Source organism: Dromaius novaehollandiae, chromosome 8 (assembly GCF_036370855.1).
Source record: "Dromaius novaehollandiae isolate bDroNov1 chromosome 8, bDroNov1.hap1, whole genome shotgun sequence".
Lineage (NCBI taxonomy): Eukaryota > Metazoa > Chordata > Aves > Casuariiformes > Dromaiidae > Dromaius > Dromaius novaehollandiae.
In genome coordinates this window covers 8,077,219-8,099,214 of record NC_088105.1, presented here as the reverse complement: position 1 = coordinate 8,099,214, position 21,996 = coordinate 8,077,219, and the positions used below count along the sequence as shown (strand labels likewise).

The following is a 21,996-nucleotide window of genomic DNA, read 5'->3' as shown; positions in this document are numbered from 1 at the left end:
ACTTGAATTTTTTTTCCGTCTGAGTGGGGATAACACATCTGCAGGAGGAAGGTGGCTCAAGGGGGGGTCTGCGTTCTCCCTGCCATTAACAGCACTAATACCTATTAAGATTGTTAAAATTCACTATTTTATGGGTGAGTAGCTGCAGCTAAGAGAAGAGAGGGATGGAATAATTAGAAATTTATGCCTAAGTCTGCATATATGGGGAAAAAAGGCAAAGGCATGTGGGGGAAGGTACTGAATATTAAAAAAATGCATGTAGGGGCATGACTGGGAGGGTCAGCTGTTTGGAGCAGGACTTAAGTATATGTGTGTATATACATTTCATACATACACTTTCCTTGTGTTTGGCAACAAAGATGCTTCTCCAGGAAGCAGTGGCTGAAATAGGGAAATGGGAATCACTCCCAGTCTGAATTGGCGTGTGCCCATTTGTGTGATTTCGGGGGCGGACAGGGAAATCCCACGGGCTGCTGCGGCGGCCCTGCAGCTGCTGTCCTGGTGCATCGTTCCCGCTTAGTGCACTTAAATATCCAGGAAGTCATGGGTTAAGAAATTATATGTGTTTAGAGTATCATCTTACGCTATAGCGGAGCTAAACAGCTTGTCAAAAGCTCTCCTTTTCCTCCAGGCCTCCTCCTCCATCTTTCGCCAACAAAAGGTTTGGCTGGTTGAAGGGCAAGCCATCATCTCACCCAGCTTTAAAGTTGTTTCCATTCGAGCGTGGAAGCGTTTAGTCATTAAATGATTTCTGGTTTTAATTGTTGTATTTACTGGGACGACAGTGTAGCTGTAAACTAGCTTTTCCTTCCCTCTTTCATTTTGTGTGAAATCTGGATTCTTGCGCGGGAGGGTTGGGCTAGATGGTCTCCAGAGGTCCCTTCCAACCTCACCCGCTCTGTGACTCTGTGTAATTTAGGGAGCTTTGTTCCATCTTAAAACATGGATAGTTGCCTTTTGGAGTGGTGAAGGTCTTTTGGATCTAATAGAGCAGTGAACAGGTAGGAAAAAAAATAATGCAGCTCGCTCTCTTCTTTCCCATTTATCAGCGTAAGATCTTCAATTGATTTAGGGTTTTTTTTGTCTGAACACTGGCAGTTGGCAGATCTTAATCACTAAACGCTTACTAAGAATTCTGGCCTGGTGGGCAAACTGTTAAAAGGAGCAAGAGAACTGGATATTGCTGTTTTCCTGTGTTTTTTCAAAAAAATGCATTCTGCAGGAGTAGACAGATAGGTGGAAAATAGATGTGCGTGTGCTGCTTTCTTCAGATTAAAGAAGAGACTTTGAGTTCAACTATTGCCTTCCCATCCCAAGGCAGGCTTGGCTCTACCTATATCATACTGGATCGATGCTTACTGAATTATTTTTAAAAACGCAGAGTGATGGCGACAGTCAGTGCTCTCCTCCTCCTCCTCCCAAATCTCATCCTTCGTTTTGCCGAAGCGCTGTGTTCAGAGGTTACCTTTTGTCGACGCACGCAGCTAAGTATTTTTCTCTCTCTCTTGCTGTCTTTAGGTGAAAGCGTCTCGACAGCCCGGCGGGAAGGTGGATTATTTGACGGACGATGAGCGCGCGGCTCTAGACATGGTTTGCGGTTGGGTCCGGCTGGCGCTGTCTGAATGAAGCTATGGGCTGCGCGTCAGCCAAGCATGTTTCTACTGTTCAAAACGAAGAGGAAACTCAGAAAGGCAAAAACTACCAGAACGGAGATGTGTTTGGGGGTAAGTGCTGCGGGATTTTAATCTTTCTTTGACAGCGTGACTGTTCTGCGAGGTATATTTGGGAGTCTTAACCTTTCACAAAAGAAAAAGGGAAATAAACCTTAAAATAAATCACGAGGATAGTGCAGTTGGCCCCCCTAAAAGATAGTACCAGGACAGCTGAAATAGAGGTCAGGGTGAAATCCGGAGTGGAAAATTATCTTGCACGGGCTTTAACTCTTCATATCCTAAAATAGTTCAAAAAATGACCAATCACACAAAACCCCTCATATTTATATATGTATTTGTCAGTAGGAGCCAAAATAATTGACTCATTTCTTAAAAAGAAAAAAAGATCTATTCAGTAAGAAAAAGATATTCCTTAATACCATTGTCCTATGAAGCAGTAAAACATTAGTTCCGAGATGCTGTAGCGAACAGGACGGGCAGGTAGAGTGAAACTAGAAGTGATCTTCTGTGGGGGATTCAGTGATACTGGGAAGCTCTGGCATAAAAACATTAGTTTCCTTGTATGGGAAGGTGGCCTGTGATGAGAACCTCAGCACAGAAGCTTGTGCACCGGGAAAGGTAATGTGGTACATATATAAAATGTATAGTCAGCCTCCTTATTATTTTTCCAGATTCTGGAAATCTGTGAGATTTCTAGATCTGCCCAGACATTTATCTAAAAACTCATTACTGCGAATAAGTAACTTGGTGCTGTTTCGCAGCCTGCTTGGATTCAGTATTCTTAAAATAGGTGCGTTGCTGCTGAGGGTGGTTTTTTATAGCGATTGTTTGTGTAGAATGAGGAACGACACATCTAGCAGCAAAAGAAGAAATCATTGCTCTGGAAATTAAGGGGAGGTATTTTGCTTTTCCAACCTGTCTGAGGGCATGGTTGTTCCCAGCGACGGATCCCAGCGTAAGAACACCGGGAATGGTAATCTAAAGAGCACAAAGCTGTTCAGCAAACCTCAGGCTGAACGCTGGCTGCTTTTCCCGTGCGTGGTCCTTTACCAGCCAGAGAGATGTTGTTTTTGGAATTCTGATTCAGTATGTTATTTTTATTTAAAACGGGCTGTAAGTGCAGTCATGAACAAAAAGCTCTGTTAGTTTATGAAAGGAACTTGAGTTTATTTGTTAGCTGATATTTAACAAGGGAGCAGTTTTGGCAATATGTCTCTCTCAGGATTTTTTTTTTTTTTTTAACTGCATGCTTCGGGCCAAAGATCTTAACTTGAACGTCAAGAAACCTAAAGTAACTTCTGGAGACAGAGGATCATGATGACCGAAGGGAATTTAAAGGGTTGCCACTTATAGAGCTGGAGCAATGTCAGCGGTCTTATTTAGCTATTCTGGGATCTGTTCGAGGGCTGACAGCCTTTCCCTCTTTATACAGAAACCTAGCAGTATCCCAAATACTACCTGCAGTTACACATTTTCGGGCACATACGTTAATTTAGGTATGCAGTTTGGCTATGTTACAGTCCCACTTCACCAACTAATCCTTTTCTAGCAAAGAGCTTAGGTACCGTTGGATTCTGTGGCTGAAGTGATTTATTGGCAGGCAGCCGGCGTGAGCGCTGGAAAACCGTGTTATCCCTGGCTGCTGAAGGGCAGCCTCCAGACCATATGAGAAAGGGGAGCTTGGGGGTACCTGCCTTCACAGCTCTTCTTTTTTGGACCCGTAAATGAGCAACTTGGATCCCCAGGACTCGGAGGTTACGTGCTTCACGTGTGCGGTGCCTTGCATGGCTCCTGAACATACTTTTTTAGTTAAGAAAAAAGGAAAGCAAACTATACCTTATCATCATGTTTATCGTCCTTCTTAACAGTCTTCTGGAATTGGCAAGTGCCCAGAGCTATTTCACAGGAGACTGAATCCTATTCCTACTCCCCCTTCTTCCCCCTTGGGAGCTATCCTGGCTAATGGCGTCGTTTGGTATCACTTAGATCCGAAATCTCGGCATATTCTTCCTACTTCATTTTCTGTTAAACTTCCCTGCTGTTAATCCTGGACGTCATTCCTTGTAGCATATCTGTAGAGTTATTCCCTCAGTGCTTGAAGGAGGAAGCTGGCACTGTGCTGGGAGCTGCGATATTCAGCCCCCTGCCAGGAAAGGGCTTAGTCATGCTGGATTTGAACGTAAGACCTCAGTAAGGATGGCAGATCTTGATAGAACAATTTCCCAGAGATATGGGCGGATCCACAGAGTCAACCAAGGTTGAAAGTACTGCAACAGTTCATGGATTTCTCCTGTCCAAATCCAGGTGCCCAAAACTGCTGAATGTTTCCTGGCTTATTGCTGGGAAGCGACAGAAGTATCTCATGCAACCGGTGGCCAAGAGCAGAGCATCTCTGCAGAACAAGCCCAAGGTAGACGGCAGGGAGAGCCCGGGCCGATCCATGGGGAGCAAGAATGAAAGGGAATTAGAGGCAGTATGTAAGAGAAGAATTGGGGAAGGGGGTAAAAAAACAACCAAACAAAAAAACCCCACAGAGATGACAAGTGAGGTAGCAGGCAACAGATGTAGTGGTAGTGTTGGTAATGTCCTGGGAAAACTAGTATGCTTAATACTTTCAGTGTTCACATCTGGGCACTAATCTGTCCTAAAGCAACTACGCAGAAGCAGCAGGTACCTGCTTGGTAGTTGCAGTAGGCTGCAGTAGCCCAGATTGCCTCTCGTGATTTGCAGGTGGAGGAAGGCTTAAAAACACTCGAAATAGCCGTGACCAAGGGTCGAATGGAAAATACCTCCCTGCTGGTACTCCCTTCCCTGGGCACTGAGTCTGGTGCATGAAAGATGCAGCATACAGTGTGTTGTCTCTCGTTGCTTGCCTGGTGTCTGAGATGAGACTCACTCTTCTTTCTTCATGTAGCATCATCCCCCTATAAGTTACAGGCAGAAAGAGTCAATAATAAAGATTGTACTTTCCATCTTGCTTTTTAGTAAAACACAACACGTTGAATAAGGAAAGGTATGAAAATACCAAGGTTTGTTTCTAGCTGGCTTTGCCCTTAACTTTGCCTTAGGCTGCTTGTGTTTTGCCACTTAGGGACTTTTGTAATGCATGGAAGAAGCATTAGCCACAGAGCTGAAGAACCTTTAGCTTTCCCGCATGCTACCCTTTCCCACAAACAAGTGCGCTGGCAACAACACAGCTGTTCATGCAGCTTCTCTGATCACCGTCTTCTCTGATGGTGCTCAAGAGCTTTCCTACCCCATTTCCACGGCAGTAACTACAACTCGATGGTTGCCACCAGCACTGCTGTTGCAGGTTTTTTCCAGCTACGCAATAAATTTGCAGATGCCAGTCTCCAGTGATATGGCAAGCATTGATCCGAGTGCACCAAGTGCTTTGAGAGTGGCAAATGGAGAGGTCAGGTTCTCCTCAGTGTTGCGACAGCTGGTGAAACCCTCCTGGGTAGGTGGTGTTCTAGATGCCACTTGCAACCAGTATTGTACCTTCATCTTCCAAACTTTTCTCAGTGTTTCAAACCTTGTGGCTACTGTATGCCACCTCTGCTGTCAAGATTTAATAGCGATGGAAGTTTTAGAGGGCAGAAAAAAACGTGGGATAAGTCATAACCTGGGGTTCTTCAGAACTTCTGCATGCTTTTTCCTTGTCACCTTAGTGGTAGTTGGTTGTAAGCAAGTCTAGAGACTATTGCATGAGGTTGTGCATAGAGACTATGAGGTTGTTTTTTGGACTTCTAAAAGTCACTGCAGGTTAAGATCGTGCTCAAGTGTCTTATTTTCTCCTCAGCTTTTACACTTCTTTTCAGTTGAGTGGACACAATGAGCCAGATGTTCACTGTGAATTCGAATCCCTAGCGTTTAAAACCAAGAAACCAAAGATGAAACCCATGGATTCTGTAAGAACAAGTTATGGTTAACTGAAAACAAAACAAAAAAGCATAATATTAAATCTGTGTCTTATCCCAAACTCTAGTAGGCACTCTGCATTCTGCTGTAATATATATTTAAATAATTGAGTTAGCAGGCCTATCAAAGGAGATGTTCTAGAGAAGATTGAATATAATATGATTATTATGCCTTGTTGGTCTCTAATGACTTTAAAATCCCTCTAATAAGGATAGTAGTAATAAATCTTCCTTTATTCATCGTTTCACTTCAAAGCTGATTTCCAGGGCAATACATAAGAACTCTAATAACGTAAATGCCAATGAAGATCAAAATGCTGTGATAGAGCCCAGAGTGTTCTCGATTTTGGGCTATGTTTTAATAGCGTAACATCTCTTGTACCTTAATTTTTTCTGTTGATTTTTAAAAAATCATGAGATGTTCATTTGTGGAGAAGGTTATTGATGCAATTTTTATGCATGAAAAAGCAACTGGTAATGTGATTTGTTGTGGAAAAGGGGATTTTAGAATCTATCTATTAATCTGAGAGTCTAATCCAGACATTTAGATGGAGCTTCTGGGTGCTTTGCAAAAGCAAGAGTGAACGTGCCAGGTTAACATCTTCTGGTAAATCAGGAATATCAGTGCTGCAATTGCCTGATAGCATTTCTGTTATTAACAGCAGCTCCAATTACTGAACTGGTCTAAGTAAAGCTGAACACAAAGTACAATAACTTATAAACTAACTTATCTCAGAACATTGGGAGAATACAAGAAAAGCGAATCTTTGTCATTTAGATATCATAACGAGATTGAAAACCTGATTATTAATGTGGTATCAGACTGTTTCACAAGCTTTAGTGTACCTCTCTTCACATCGTTCCCAAGTTGTAGGACAGTCCCACCCTTGCTTTAGAGACAGACAGCGTGGAGAAGATTTGTGATGGACCCAGAGAATGGATGCCAGATCCCTTGCAGACCTGCGTGTCCTGATACCCTGGTCTGCTCTTCCTTGGTTCCTCTTTCAGCAGTTTTCTCTATGTCGATACTCCTTCCCAGATCTTTTGAAAATGCCGTAGCTCACAATTAACAATTAACTATTGCAGATACCTGTCCTTTATGGTGGCAGTTGGTCTGCAATGTCCAGAAGGTATCAGCCAGTCTTCTAACAAGGAGGACTCACTGCCCCACCAGGCTGAGGAGTTCGGCTTAGCCACCTGGAAGAAACACGGTGCTTCAAACTCTGCAGATGCCGTAACTGAACTAGGAGGAGGTTCCTGTAATGGCTTCATGTTCACCAGCAGCAGAACTTAAAACCCAAAAGCTTCATGACCCCATCATGAGATTTCCTATATCAGTGTTTTCTTTCTTTCTCTTAGGTTTTATTTGATGCAGGCCCTGCATGAAATAAGACTTCTTTTCCCCCTCCATCCCAGGTTGTGGCAGCAAGGGGCGCAGCGTGTTTCATTTTGCAGCCTTCGTCTTGCACGGTGTGTTGTCGTTTCCCACGGAAGAGCAGGAGGCTGCTAGGCTGGGTGGGAGAGGGTTGCAAGGGGTTGCTTGGGCCCGTTCATGATGGAAATGAGCTTCTGATTTTTGGGTCAGGGTGGGCCACGGGGAGCTCTAAAAATGCACCCTTCTGTGTAATGAAGCATGCCATTGTGTACACAGAGAACGGTGCTGAAAATGGTAAAATATTTGAAATTTTAAAAACATGCCTACAATATACGGGAAGAGACTAGAAGGGGGAATTTGGGCCTTTGACTTTTCCTAAATACCCCTCTTCTCCACCAAAAATACTGTGCCCAAACCTTTGTGGAGATAACTTTGTTTGGAAGGCTTTCTCTGTGATTGATAGGCCTAGAAGTATCATCTTGTTCAAAACTTCAGTCTCAGACTGTTCAGATGCTCTTAATTAATAAAGATTCACTTCCCAAGCCTGACTTTCTCCATCTGGTTCCGGTGCACAAAATTCTGCAAAGAGTTTTCTGGCCCTTCGAAGCTCTAAGGTTGGGAAAATTTTACCTAAAATCTCGAGTGGGGAAAAGTCAATTAGAAGTATTTTCCAAATGTGAACAGCGCCTTGCTGCCGCCGCTCCCGACCAGCGAGGTCCTGCTGTGCCGGACTTCACGCAGACGCCTGGCTCCGAGCTCCCTTTGCCTGGCAGCAGTTTTATTGACTCCGATCAGCTGATCAGCGCTCAAATAGCGATCGCTCAAGCCCGTGTGCTTCTGCAATGTCAGGCCCTACCTCGTTTTAAGAGCAGTAGTGGTTGCACACAAGTGGACCAGCACCATGCAGTGTCCTAACACCATCCTAGATATTTTGAGAGAAGAGCTTGAGTCTAATTTTCCTCGCTTCTTATTCAATTGTAAGATAAGAACATTAGTCAAGGAGTCGTTGCTGGAGAACAGCTCCAAGTGCATGGTCGGGTGCGGCGCCTTTCTGAATGAAATGATATTTATCAGTTTAATAACCCTTCCCTTCTCTCCAGCCTGCTCTGACCTCGTTTGGTGAGTCCTACTTTCCTCCGTAAATATGGTTCAGCATTAAATGTAGCTGTTTGAGGAAGTGGGAGAAAAGAATAAAACCCCAAACAACCTTCAGCGTTACGTTCACGTGGGAAATATAATAAAACTGTGTTTGTTTGCTAGGTTTATGGTGTAACCGGGAGAACACCCTTAAGTCAATAATTTGCTATTTGGTTCCCACAAGGAAGCAGTGAGACTTAAATAAATCAGACTTTGGTTAGCCACTTATTAGTGATCCATGGCTGCAAAGAAAGTGTATTGCATATGAACTCAAACTCTAATTTTTCACGTTTTGTGGTGTACCTCCTGCAGCAGTTGCCACCTCTTTCCTGCCGTTGCCCTTAGTGTCCCGAGAGCTTTTTGTTTGTTTCAAGTTGAAATATGAAGAAAAGGGGGAAAAAAAAACGCCGGGCTTTGGGAGCTATCGCATCACGTGCCTGCGCTGGGTGGCAGATTGTCTGAGCAGATGCAAGGAACCAAACCACTTATTTTTAAGCGTTAGAGGAATGCTCTTAGTGAGGTTGGCGTCGCTGCGCCCTCGGCCGCGTTGCCGGGCTTCCGCGGGGACTCGCCGCGTTTGTATCAGCTGGGTGGATTATGGCTGGTTTATCAAGTAAACCCTTTCCAATCTCAGCCGCGATTTCTCCGGGCAGGAAGGAGAAAGTGAGCAATACAGAAAAATGGTGCATAGCTGGGATTCTGTCTCCTGTCATTTCAGTCCCTTCCTCTGAAAAAAATCAGAGAGCTCCTAGATGAGATTATTTTCCCAAATGGATAGCACGCCCTTACCACGTAAATGTCATCGCTGTTCTTTTGCTACCTCTAATCAAGAACAATTTACCAAATTTACACAAACCAGATTTTTATTGTTTGTCACTGCTTCTTGAGATTATTGCATCAGAGGACTAAACTGATGTAGTTTATGTATCTGTTTATATAACTGATAGTGTGGTCCTCAGCTTAAAAAAGCCATCCCTATGGCTTAAACCATGTTTGTTATCCAGCCAGAAGATGTGAAGAGCCCATCTCCTCTGCAGCCCTTCACCCTTGGTGTGTAGATTAATGGCAAATGTTTAAGCATTTAACTTGGCTTTGGAATGGCTTGGAAACATACGCAGATAATTTTGAAGTAGGAAGACTGAAGGAAGAGGGGGTGACTCCAACATACTTGTTAAACAACAGTTTTATAGATATTTCTCTTACATAGGTATGCATTTCAAGTTGCTTGACATCTTAGAGCTGGACTTAAAGCGGAGCAGAAATCCATAAATTAAGCATATAGCCTTCAGACTGTAGTTTTCTTGTGTCAGTTAATCATCTTGCAATATTTGCAACTCCTTATCGTGGTGGTAAATGAGTGACTGACTCTGCAGTGTCGTTCTGCTTAGTGTAAATGCCCTATATTATATATTTATACCGAACCTCTCTGGGATGTAAAAAGAGAAGCAATTGCACTGATCCCAAGCTGGGTGCGTGTCCCTGTTTGCTAGAGAGAAGCCAGGCAGTGTTTTCTGGCAGCCTCGGTGCTGAAGGATATCCCTTTACCTTGTCTTAGAGACAAATTTCATTTTTACGTAACTTTTTCCAGGGCAGAATCTGTGGAATTCATTGTCTTCCCTGCAGGCAACTGTCCTGATGAAAACGAGGAAAATTAGTAGTAAAAATGCAACTGTATTTGCCATTACTGCAGTACCTACCTTTGGAAGGTACACAAATATGTATTCATTTCAGCAGTATAAGGCTAATGTTATACTAAATTACTTCCTGTTATTATATAAATACAAGGAAAACATAACTGAATAGCAGATATTTGTGTATGCTACTATATGTAACCAGAGAAGCCCTTAGAGGTTAATTGCTGCGTAACTTTGTTTTTTCTAAAATGCTCCCAAAACATGTAGTTGTCCCCTATGCTGGGACTGCTGGGAAAAAACCACAGACACGACTTTTCCACTACGCACTTCTCCAGAGCTCTGAGCCATCCTGGGCCTCTCAAATAAATCACCTAATCCGGCGATTGCAGCTCGCCCTGGGCCGCGGCCCGAGACCGACTGCGCTCCCTCCTGACCCTGCGCCAAAAAAAATGGGGAAGGTGAAGACTGCAGCCTCCGGAGCGGACGGCTGTGAAAACAGAGCTGGCTCCTGCGGAGTGGGCGCAGTCGAGCCTCTCCCCCTTATCTGTGGGAAGCAGGGGCTCCGGCCAAAAGGATCGCGCTAAAGGGGCTTTTAAGTTATTTATTTGCTCTCTGTTCTCTTAAAGCTCACGCAACAAGGGGCTGCTGCGGTTGAACGTTTTCTGCTCCGCGATGCTGCAAAATAGCTCGGCATCCGCTTTGCTTCAGGATTTGGTTTCATGTTTTGTGAAAATCTCCTCATTTGTGCTGAGGTTTTATTTATTAAAAATTATATACATTTGACTCCCCTATATTTTGTCTTATTATATATTGGATTTTTCCTGTAGGAATTGGGTACATCTTGAGATCTTCTGGTGCTAAAAGCGCTTGACTAGAATAGCCGCTCCAAGGACTTGCATTTTTTGTTTTGCTTTTGTTCAGCTAGTGTTAAAAACTGCCTTTTTTCCCCGTATTGCTTGCGGGGGGCAGCTAACTGGGGCAGTTACACTGCAGGAGATGTGTGAGCAATGATGGTGTAGGAGCAAGGGGGGAGATCATGAGCTGGACGAGATGGTGTGGAAGAGCCGCAGCTATGTGCCACGGAGAGCTGGGAATTAGTTTGTGCCATGGGATAGGTGGTGAGGTGGGAGCCTGTTGATGGCCATCACGTGGGATGCGATCTAGGTGGTCCCTGGCTGTCCCACGTCCCTCCAGTTCAAGGAGCTTCACCATCACTGATGGCTTCGCTGGTGGCTTCAGCGGTGAGGACCCCGGCTGCTACGTGGGTGGTTGGCGTTGGCTGCTCGCATCTTCCCAGAAAGCTTTGCAAAGTGGATGCTACTCTGGGAAGTTGGCATCTTTCAGAGATGACAAACTAACCCTAAACATTGTAACTGGAGTAAAATATTAATCTTCACTGTAGTGGTTAACTTTGTAGCTCTTCAGATGGCCTGCAAGTCAAGTAATGGAATTAACTGTTGTATCTTTTGCATCTGGAAATGTGCACTGTATTTTATAAATTAAGTTTGCATTATATCCCTACCTCAACTTGATTTACAGAAATACTAGCAATGAGGAGATGTGCTCATCATGAATCTTCAGTGCGTTACTGGTCCTAGATAATTATCCTGTCCCTTTCGTAGTGCAATTAATTAAATAGCTGTTGATTTACAAATATTCTTTCTGAGGTACATGAGCAGGGAAAACTTGATAGACTAATATATTAATAGAAGAAAACTCTATGCCAGAAAGGGTATCAGAATACATTTTAAGTTGCATGTTGCAGGGAAGCGATCTCATTTAGTAGAGGACTGATTAAGAATAGCATTACTTCTTAGATAGAGAGGAATCAGATTTTTATTGATAAGGAAACTGAAGATACCTTGTCATGAATTTGCAATAATAGCAAATGTGTAATTTTGGGGGTGTGGAGTTGTAATAGCTCTTTGTGCCAAGGATCTCTTGGGGTGGTTATTACAGAATTGCAATATTTAGTGCCCAGTGGGTAGTTGGGGTTTTGGGGGTTTTTTTTGCTTTCTAAGGGAGAATTTCAAAATAAGCAGTAAAATTGCATTGAAATGCCTTTTCCATCCTGGCTGCACTGGGCTATCTGGGTTGTTTTAGCTGATTCGTTTCTGCTTGGCCTCAAAGGGTTTCTCAGCATGAAGCTTGGAAAAGGGAGAGGATGGCATCCTCACCACCTTCTCCTCAGCAACCTACTTGAGAAGGTTTTATTGTAACTGCCGACAGTTTTGCTGAGTTTTTAATGATGTAATTGCCTAGCTACTCACCAGGATGGTTGTGAAATCAGACAGTTATGTATGAAAAGCCTTATGAGAACTATGGAGACCGAATAAATTCATGGAGTACACAAGCTGGCCAAGTCTGTCTCCTTGTGTCCGAACCAGTGTGACATCTGAGTTAGTTATTGAATTTCATTCATTCACCTATAAAATGAAAATAATTCCCACTGCACAGGAATTTTGTGTTCATAAAGTGCTTTGAAATCTTCTCATGAAAGGTGCTCTGGAAGACGTTACTGGATTTGAGGGTTTCCCTGTTTTTTGTCCATCTGATATGTGGATCTCGCTATCTTAGTAGGAAGGTTTTATCCCTTCTGGCATTGCTGGTTATGTTATATTCCAGGGTTTGCTCCTTGGCCGTTTCGCTTTTCTTTTTCCCTCTCTGTTCCTCTGCTCCGTAACAAGAGTTTTACCGAAGCAAAGCTGATTCTTCAATCTTGGCTTTTGCAGTTTGGTACAAAGATTTTTCTTTAGGTCAGGGTCACATTCCTTACTTGGTCCTGCAAAGCACCACATACGTTTGCGGTGGTCAAATGTACTACGGGGTGGTTGTGATACGGGATGCCGCGACAGTAAGTTGCAAACCGTACCTGAGAACCTACCTGGTGATTTTATCTGGGTAGCAGTATTTCCAAGGCACCATCCCGTCCTTTTCCTGCGGTCTGCTCTTTTAATATCTTCTTGCTTCTCGTTTCCTCTCTTGCTTTCATTTCTCAATTTGATCTTTTTAGCGGGCTAGATAATCGCATTTGCAGCATGTCCTTCCTGCAGAGCACCATAGCTCTAATCTCCTCCACCTGAGCACAGCTTCCTTCGCACAACTTTGTATCTGGCTCAAGGCACCATGTTAATTAAGTGCAAAACAAAACGAAAGATGGGGTGCGTATGAGTTTCACAGTGTAACCATGCAAAAAGTCTGCATCGCTGAAAGATGGTCATGAGCGTACAACTTCAGCGCTGCTTCTTGGCTTCACTGTTGCACAAAAGTCTTTAATTATGCAATCACGTGGCTGTTTTTTCCATGCTGCCTTATATATAGTGTTCCCTCAGATCTTAAACACAAATGGGTATTTAAGAGATCTGGAGGTTGTGTAATTAAAGACTGCACCATGCAAGAGACTTGCTTGTTTAATGGTAAGTGGTGCAGGGTTGCTGAATATTGAGATTGTACCTTTTAAGAGTCTTTCTGAACTAACGAAATAACCTCTGAGGCTGTCGTTCTTTGTCCCCCCGTCTAACTGGAGCTAGCCGCTCGCAGCGCGTACCTCGTGTAGAGGGCGTCTGCTGTCGTTTTGCTTGTCGTATGCTCTGGTTTTGCTCAATTTAGACGCCGAGCGTGCAGAAGACGCTGTAGTTGGCTAATCCGATTCCTGAATGTTTTGGCTGGGGCGTGCAGGGGAAGAGGAAAGGGAAGGGGAAAGGAGAAAGGAAATGGCCGCGAAGGGAGGAGGGCGCTCCCGGAGCTTCCTGGAGCCGCTCGGAGGTCCCGGGGAGCCCGGCCGGGCTGCCCTTCGCTGCCGCGTGTTGTCGTTGGCTCTGCGCGCGTGCTTAGCTTTCCTTTTTTTGTCTTTTTTCTTCTTAAAAGAAGTTACAGCGAGCTGATTTCTGGGGCGTTTGTGGTGTTTCTTGGGGTCGGGAGCAGCTCTGACCTCTCTGCCAGGGAGCCGTCACGAAGCAGAGCGGAAGGCGTTTCCTTCCTTCAGGGGTTTCAGGAGATCCTCGGATTTCCGCCCCCCCCCGCGGCCGCCGCGCACACATCCATGGGACCACGTGTCCCCAGCAGTTGTTTCCCAAGTAGTTTTGGGTACTCGGCGTCTTCCACTCATCTACGTGTGTGGATAGAAATCCTCCCAGCGCTCCTCCAAAGTAAAAAAGCGTTTTTTATAAAAAGGGACGCGTAAAGAGAATTAGCCCTGCGGAACACAGAAGTCGTCTGAGATGGAGCTGGAAAAGCCGTGGGTGACACCCTGAGCAGGGAGGTGTCCTCTCCTCCCTTTCCGTAGCCGTGTGGGTGGGTGGTGTGCCTGCGTGCGAGGAAGCCAATGTGCAAAACATGCTGCGAGGCCTTTTGTCTCCTGCACAGTTAATAAGGAGATTGCCTATGGAAAAAGAAGTCTTTGTGGAAAGAGCAGTTCCCACAGAATAACCCCGACAGCGTTGGCTGCGCACCACACCACTCATCCCGTGTACTCGGCTCTGCTGGTTCGTGCCTGCTGCCTTCGTAGCACTTACACTACGCAGCAGTCCGAAGGCAGCGTAGCCTTGGGAAGCTGTTGTCTGAGACGAAGCCACGCAGGGCTCACGACTGCCTTCAGTCAGCTGCACACGATCTGCACCCAGCAGTGTGTCTCTTCACGAGTAGTGCACCAAATCTGAGAATTAGCCCTACAGAAACAAGGGAGCTAAATTATGGCTTGATGGCCATCTGTCATTTTATGAGATCGGGGGAAGAAACACCAAATCAGAAAACCCAAGATGCATGAACCGAGGAGCTTGCTCAGCAGCAGCAGCAGCAGCCCAGGCACCAGAACAGCCAGTTCTCTCCCCGCAGGCAGAAGTCAGACCGTGCCTTTTGCAGGAGAGGGACGAGATACCGCCTGGATCAGAGCAGGCTGCAGCACTGACAGCAGCAATGGAGGATGGGTTAATACGGCAATGGGAGTTTTCTTTCTCCTCAGACCGGGAAAAGTCAAGACGAAGCCCATTAAAGTTATTGGAACCACGCTCTGGTCAACCCTGTCAGCCCAGGAGGCACCTTGTTGCAAGCTGCTGTGGTTTGGGCCTGGAAGGAAATAGCCTGATAAAATAGCAGGAAATTTGCTAAAATTTCCCAGTTTAGTTTCAAGCAGACATCACCCTTGAGGGAGTTAATGTTCCATAAAGCCCTGGACGCGAAGCGGGGATGTAATAGGAACTGCTGGATAGCTCAGAGGAGAGCTATTCCTATCTTGCCCGGCTTTAGGTGCCGAAAAAAGAAACACGGTTCAGCCGCTGCTTGAAGCTGTAGTGCTGTTTCTCCGGAAGCAGAAGTTCCTGGTGGCAGCAGCAGCCTGGTTTTGGGGGGAGCTTGGGAAGTAGAGGACCTCCAAAAGATGCATCACGTCTAGATGACTTGGTTTAATCTGAGACAGAAATGTAGGCGTTTGCCTACATTTAAAACTGAATTTCTCAGGCCCTTTTCTTGCCCCCCAAAAGCCAAACCTAGCAGTCTCATCTGCCTTGTGCATAAGCAGTATTCAGTCGTTGTCTTCTGGCCCATGTTGGAATTATCTAGGAAGGAGACAATACTTTAGGGTGATCTTTCCAGACCTCCTGGAACCCTTTCTTATAGTACATTTAGATTTTCAAACAGTTTTTCTGTTGCATGATTTATATCTTGTTGGCAAAATTTGTTTTGTTTTGTGTACCTGTATTCTGTTTAATATCTGATGCTGTCCACTAACTTGGCTTCAGCAGTGACAGTATTTCAGATTAGATTAAGGTACACATAACTGCATTTGGGAAATCTGAACAAACATCTTCAGATATTCCTTTGGGAGAAATAGGTCTGCTTATTTCCTAGGCTATTTTTTATCTTTAAGTATTTCATATTAGTAAAAACAACAGGATCACTGGACTGCAGAATTGCCCAAGACTTGACAGATCCGAGGTTTGGTTGTGGACGAAGAAGACGGGCCACTCACCAACTACTGGTTGCTCCCTGGTAGCGTTTCACTATCAACCCATGTTCTGGTAAAGTCAGAATCAAAATAACCATGTTGATACTGCTTTCCCCAAGTGGTTGAAGTTGAACCAGAACAGATAAATGACGTATCCTCTATTGCCCAAATGTTTCTTTAAGAAATGTTCATTTACAGACTTTACACAACTTCTTTCTCTAACCATTGATCTTTTGAACTGTTACATAGCTCCTGCCAGTATGCGTGCAATCGCTACCACGTACACTAACAGATGAGTAGAGCCGGAAAGGGTCTGAAGAGCTCGTCTCATCCATCCGGTGCCCCAAAGCAGAACGGCTTTTACCTGCAGTACTCGAGGCGGATGACTAACCAAAGGCCTCTAATTAGGGAATCTGCGCAGCCACCCAAGCAAGCTAGTTGTAATACTTCACCGTCCTTGCAAAAATTAAGGATTTTTGCTAATACCTAGGCTGGATCTTTGTAGATTTAAGCCCACGACAACTTGTCGTGTCAACTGTAGGTGCATTTGCAGTGGCGTTGTAGATGATGGTTGACGTGTTTTGATTTTAGCATCAAAATGACTCACCTGCTGCTAAATATGTTTCAGCTAAGTTGCATCAAATCTTTCATGATTTTTAACAGATATTTTTAGAAAGAGCAATTTGGTCCTTTTTCTAAATATAGCGTTGGCTTTCAAATCTGGGGAGAGCCCACAAACCTTTGATCTGCAGTATGCCTGGTGACTTGAGCGCAGCAGTAGGAATAGTTTCTGCACCAGGTGGAAATAAGTACAATACAGAGAAATGTGTTGTACCAATTAAAGTTCATATTTTGCAGAACAGACATTCGTATTTCAACGAATGAAGGATGAATCTTGGCACATCCTTCCGTGCAAAGGCAAGACATTGTGCAGAACAAATTTGGAGCGCAGGAAAACAAAGGTGTGGTCAGAAACTTTCTTCTCAGTAGAGTGACTAAAGTACCATATATCTCATGTCTGATACTTGATATGTCACTAAAAATAGCGAGCAGAGGCTCACCCATCATCCCTTTCGAATACAGCAGAGCCAAATCTGTCAGTCTTTACATGTCTGAAATGGGACTGCATGTTAGTATAAATAACAGATAGCCCCCTTCTTTTTTAAGACTTGGTATTTAACAAAAGATTTCTGCAAAAGTCACAGCAAACTCAGATTTATTTGGTGGAGTTAACCAAAAAAAAAAAAAAAGTGTGGGAGGACAGAGTTCTGGTTTTTTGTCTTTTTTTGTTGTTCCTTTATTTTTCTTTTAACTGAGCTGAAGTATGATGTCATTACCAATGTAGCTGTGATAATGACACTTGCACAAATCTCTGCAAGTCCTGAAGAAATTCTCTTCATAGGAACAGCCACAGTTTTCATTTCCCCCCCCCCCCAGTAATTGTATCAATATTCTACGTTGGTATGCCCATTTATCACTGAAATCGTTATTAATGAGTGCTCTTTTTCTTTGTCACATTTCCATGGCAACAGGGTGACATGTTTGAGTAGAGTTATCTGTTTCCAGATGGAGATCTTCATTCATAAGATTTGCCTATTGAGAATTTTAGCAGCCTGTTCAGTTTAAAAAATCTTCCTTGCTTGCCCCTCCAAAGTCTTCTGTGCTAGACGTATTGCTGCTTTCTGTTTTATATCCTGTAATGGATTTGGTGGTAGGTATCATGCTTAACAATGTCTGTCCATCCTTTTTCTTTTTCTGGTCCAATTATGTTATTTTTCTTTTCATTCAGTTGCATCAAAATAGTATTTGCTGTGGCAACCCTGAAGACCCAATCTTCATCCATCTGAGTTGTCGCAGCTCTTCTCTTTATATTTAACATACCACACTCTGAGTGATAGTATCCTGAAATTAAAGTTTTATCCAGTACATGGTTTTTATTTTTGCACATGAAAGAAGCATGAAGATTTTTTTCACTTTTGGTTATCCTTTTTTGCTGTGAAACTGCATGTGTTTTAAAAAAAATTATTCTTTTTTACCAAGATAGAGCAAGATAAATATGCATAAAACTTTATGCAGTTTTCTTTATCCTGAACTTGTTATAGTTGTAAAGGTCTTGCTGACTGTCAGAGTTGATTGAGATTAACTAGGACCTAAGTAATGCTTCATGAGTTCTCTGGGTCGGTTTCTGATCAGTTAGACCACAAGTATCCCAAAATGATGTATTTACTTTAGTAGAAATCAAAAGCTGAGTTTAACATGCTCTATTTCTTGAATTCCAGATGCCACTCTTACTGTAGCAAGCAAAACCTGGGCAGCAGTTTTAGCAAAACAAGAGGATCGGCAAATACAAAAGGACTTGCCTTTAGGGAAGGCATCAAAGGACCATTCCTCAAACCTGTCTTTAATCTAATTTTCATATTCATTTAAAGCCATTTATGACCATACATCCCACTTGAAGGGCTATCTGTTGCTCAGACATCCATTTGATTGCATTTACAACACTTCTATGTTGACATGGACTCTACAGTAAGAGCAATCTCTTTATATCTCAAAACTCTTGGTTTCAGAACAACCCCATCCTTGTGGGTGTCTTTACTAAACATCTTCTTCATCTAGTCAAAAAATGTATGTATAGCTCTGTCCTCCCACTAATTGCACGATATAGCCCAAGGCCTAATTGGTAACTGTATATTACATTCAAATAGTTGAAATAATGTTGTCGTGCTTGTGAAAAGCAAGGTGTTACGTGTGGGACTCGCGTCCTTCCTGTCACACCAGCTCGCCCTGCTGCTGTCTGGTGAAGCTGCTCAGGAGCCACCATCTCCTCCTTTGCACCCTTTGGGTTGCCGAAAGCCCCATCGCAGTCACCATCTCGGCCGGTAAAACGCTGCACCTTGACCCATTGCTTTCAGGAGGTGTTCAGCGTTTCTTGTGTTGGGCCTGCACTTGGAGAGGTTTGTGGTGGAAAGCTGTGGGGCTCGTAATCTGTCAGATAGTCCTCTTTTTTCTTGAATACTTCTGCTGACAGTATAATTACGTACTTGTTTTTTTCCCCTTTCATAGGGGAATCGTATCTGTTTTTACCTACCTCTAGCAGATGACTATTCAATATGAGCAAGCGATGCCACTATATTGTCTTTTTATGTATTGTTTTAAGGAAAATATTTTGTCTGTGGTAGGAAATTGTGAGAGCACATGAGTAATAATATTGCTTCAAACTTAATATTGCGGTTACATGCCATTAATCTCCGTGCGTGTGCAGTACAACAGTCGCTCGTAGCTCAATCCGCTTTTCTGCTCTCGTTAGTTGAAGTTAGGCTGATGACTCACTCTTCACAGGCCACTGCTGTGTCCGCCTGTCTGTCTGAGATTGGTACCACCTGCTCCAGATATGGGGGTTTGATGGGCTCGCTAGCTGCTTAGCGCTCCCAGCTATTAATCATTTATTTAGGCTCAGAGGTACGAGTGTTGGCCATTCCTCCTTGCCTCTTCCTTAACGTGGCTTGTCCTCCAAGAGGTGGTCTTCTGGCCTTTGCGGCAGAGTGTCAGCTTCAGATTTTGTCAAAATTGCATTGCTTTTTGAGATGCAGGTAGAGATTTCCCATGCACAAACACAGACTTTTTAACGGAGCCATGACATTAATACCAATTAAGTTTGTAAGATGCTTTCTAGTAAAGATTAATTTTACAAACATTTCCCGAAGCAAGTATCTTCCACTTTGACCTCCTGAATGTTTTTAATGTGAATTCTAATGAGAAGATGGATTTCTCCGAAATAAAATTGACTAGTTGACGTGGTTCATTCAACTTTTCCCCAAAATGTGGTTTAAAAATATATATATATTTTTGGAAGCTTTCTTGCTTCCGAATGTCTCAGGCATGGATTGTCCAGGCATCTGCACTTCTCCTGCAGTTCCTGGGACACGTAAGTAGTAATGCAACAGGAATTAAGAGTGTCGTCGTGATGACGATGAAGATGTGGAAGCTGGGTACGGGCAGCCTGTTGCTCAGGTATCGGAGCAGCGCGGCCTGTCACGACTGTCGCCGAAACAGTTAGAGAAGGAATACTGAATTTCTATCAAAAAACTTTCCTTCCTGTCCTATTGAACTATACCAAACTTTCATACATAAATCTGATTCTAACTGATTATCCTATTTTAAAAAAAGTCATTTTATCAATGCCCTGGTCCACTTGCCTCCAGGATGATGCTGCATCTCGGAGGGGGTTGTTGCCACCAAGCGTCAGGGCCTTGACACCGTCCTCGTTTTCTGCAGGACTGGGTTGCTCAGGCCGCTCTTCTTTTGATGGATGTGGACTGGCTGCAGGTTGTGCACGTGTCCTTTGAGTTTTTCCATCTGTTTTCCCATTCAAATCCCTAAATGCCACTGTGGGAGTGTTCTGCTTTTCTGCATGTGGGATTTAGTGCTAATCGCAACGGAGATTGTTGAAGGAGTGAGAAAAATGCAAGTTAGGTATTACAGTCAATCAAATGCTTCTAATTCCCGGTTTTTATTGTGTTCAGCCTTTTTGGTTTTATGGATTGTCACCTCCTGATTTCCTACATTCCGTTTTTTAAAATAAATTCCGTGAGAGCTTGTTCACACTTGCCAATCTAATAATAATATGGTTTTAAATTCTTCCGTCACTGTCTATTTTGAGTCTCCATTGTACCTATCTGAGATCCTGCTATTTGATAACTTTCCAGTTTTATTTAAATTCTGTAATAACCTAAAAAATGTATAGATGCGGAACAACACAAAACCATGTCATACCTTAAAAAAAAGAGTTGTTTTTCACAGTTAATCTTATATACCTTGCACACTCTTTGGTTAACAGTTTCCTGAAAACAAGCTGCTTTCTAAGTAATTTTTTTTTTTTTTACAGTACATTAAACTTAGGAAAATCCATTTGTGTTTTGCTTCTGACATAGCAAGTGAGATAAATGGCTTGAAAAAAGCCCCCAGCCCCTCACAGGAGCTTTGAGGGGGGCTGCTGATGCCGTGCACCACGGCACACCGGTGGCAGGGAGCCACGTGGGGGGAGATGGGACGCCTCCTTCTCTAGACATGATGGTATGACTTTGCCTGATGTGTCTTTTGCTTTGGCCCCATTAAAGCAGCGCAGGAAGAACAGAATGAAAAATGTAGCAGGTTTTGGTGTTTTCTTTTTATTCCCTCCAGATTTTAACTTCTGTTTTACACTGTCTCCGTCAATGTTGCTTTTCGAGGGAGGTTTGCTCAAGGTGAGGAACGTATCTAAGCAGGCTGCCCTGTATAGGAGCTACCACTTGTTTGCCCGCTAAAACCAAGAAAAAACGGGGATTTTGCCACGTGCAAAGAACTTGGCTGTATTGAGACACATTATAGAGAAAACTGGGGAGCTGGTGGAGAGCAGTACTGTCCTCCCGTGTACCTCATGCCGGGTATTTGTGGTGCTGGGGCCTTGCTGGAGGAGGTAGCTCGTGACCAGTTTCTGCAGGCCAGAACTGGAGATGCTCCCTCAACCTGCAGGCAGAGAAACTCCCTTGCTGTCAGTCGTATTTAAGCATTTGAAGCTGTATACGTGTGATTTTAACTGCTTTGCTCAACTAGGGCCTTTTCTAGTCAGCTGTTTTAGTTTTGGTTTGGGTTTTTTTTCTTTTTCCCCAGCTGCTGAACTACACTGGTTCCAACCTTTTTTTTTTTCTTTTTTTTTCCTTTTTTTTCCCTCGGCACTCAGATGAGTATAGGATCAAACCAGTGGAAGAGGTCAAATACATGAAAAATGGGGGCGAAGATGATCAGAAAATAGCAGCCAGGAACCAAGAAAACTTGGTAAGGACCGACCTTCTCGCTTCTCTCGTGGAACGACGGGGGCTCGGCTTTGCGGCCGGGCTCGGCTGCGCGGCGCTCGCGGGGAAGGCGCCGGCGGTTGCGTTCTCCCGCTCGTCGTGGCGCGTCAGGGCTTGCGCAGGCGCGCCGGTCCCGCTCGCCTCCTCCGCGGCCGCAAATGAAAAACGCGGCTCGGAGCGCGCGGGTCGCGGAGGAGCCCTTAGCGAAAGAGGAGCGCGCTGCCGTCGAGAAGACGACCTGCTTCAGCAGACGCTGTTTGCTCTGAGCTTCCTGCTTTCGCAAAGCTTAAAAGTCGCAGGAAAGGAAGTTCGGGATGAAAAAAGTAACGTTTTCATAACCCAGTCGCAAGAACCGTTTTGGGTGTGCTTTTTGCACCCGGGTGAGCACCCTGCCTGTCCGTAGTCCCCCTTAAAGAGGAAATCTGGGGTAACCTCTTGCTACTAGGGATAAAAGTCGCCGCGCTAGAAGTAGCCGGGCTGCTGCT

The 21,996-nt window shown here is 44.1% G+C and overlaps 1 protein-coding gene across 2 annotated transcripts in view; it reads left to right on the top strand.

Moving 5' to 3' along the window:
- The window catches only part of C8H1orf21 (chromosome 8 C1orf21 homolog), an 86,477-nt gene that overhangs the window by 34,104 nt on the left and 30,377 nt on the right, over window positions 1–21,996 (top strand). For both annotated transcript variants that reach the window (XM_064515573.1, XM_064515574.1), the window contains 2 exons: window positions 1,519–1,724; window positions 21,400–21,494. In XM_064515573.1, coding sequence (XP_064371643.1) covers window positions 1,631–1,724; window positions 21,400–21,494 — 189 coding nt within the window. In that variant the 5' untranslated portion in view covers window positions 1,519–1,630. The remainder of the gene's footprint in view (window positions 1–1,518; window positions 1,725–21,399; window positions 21,495–21,996) is intronic.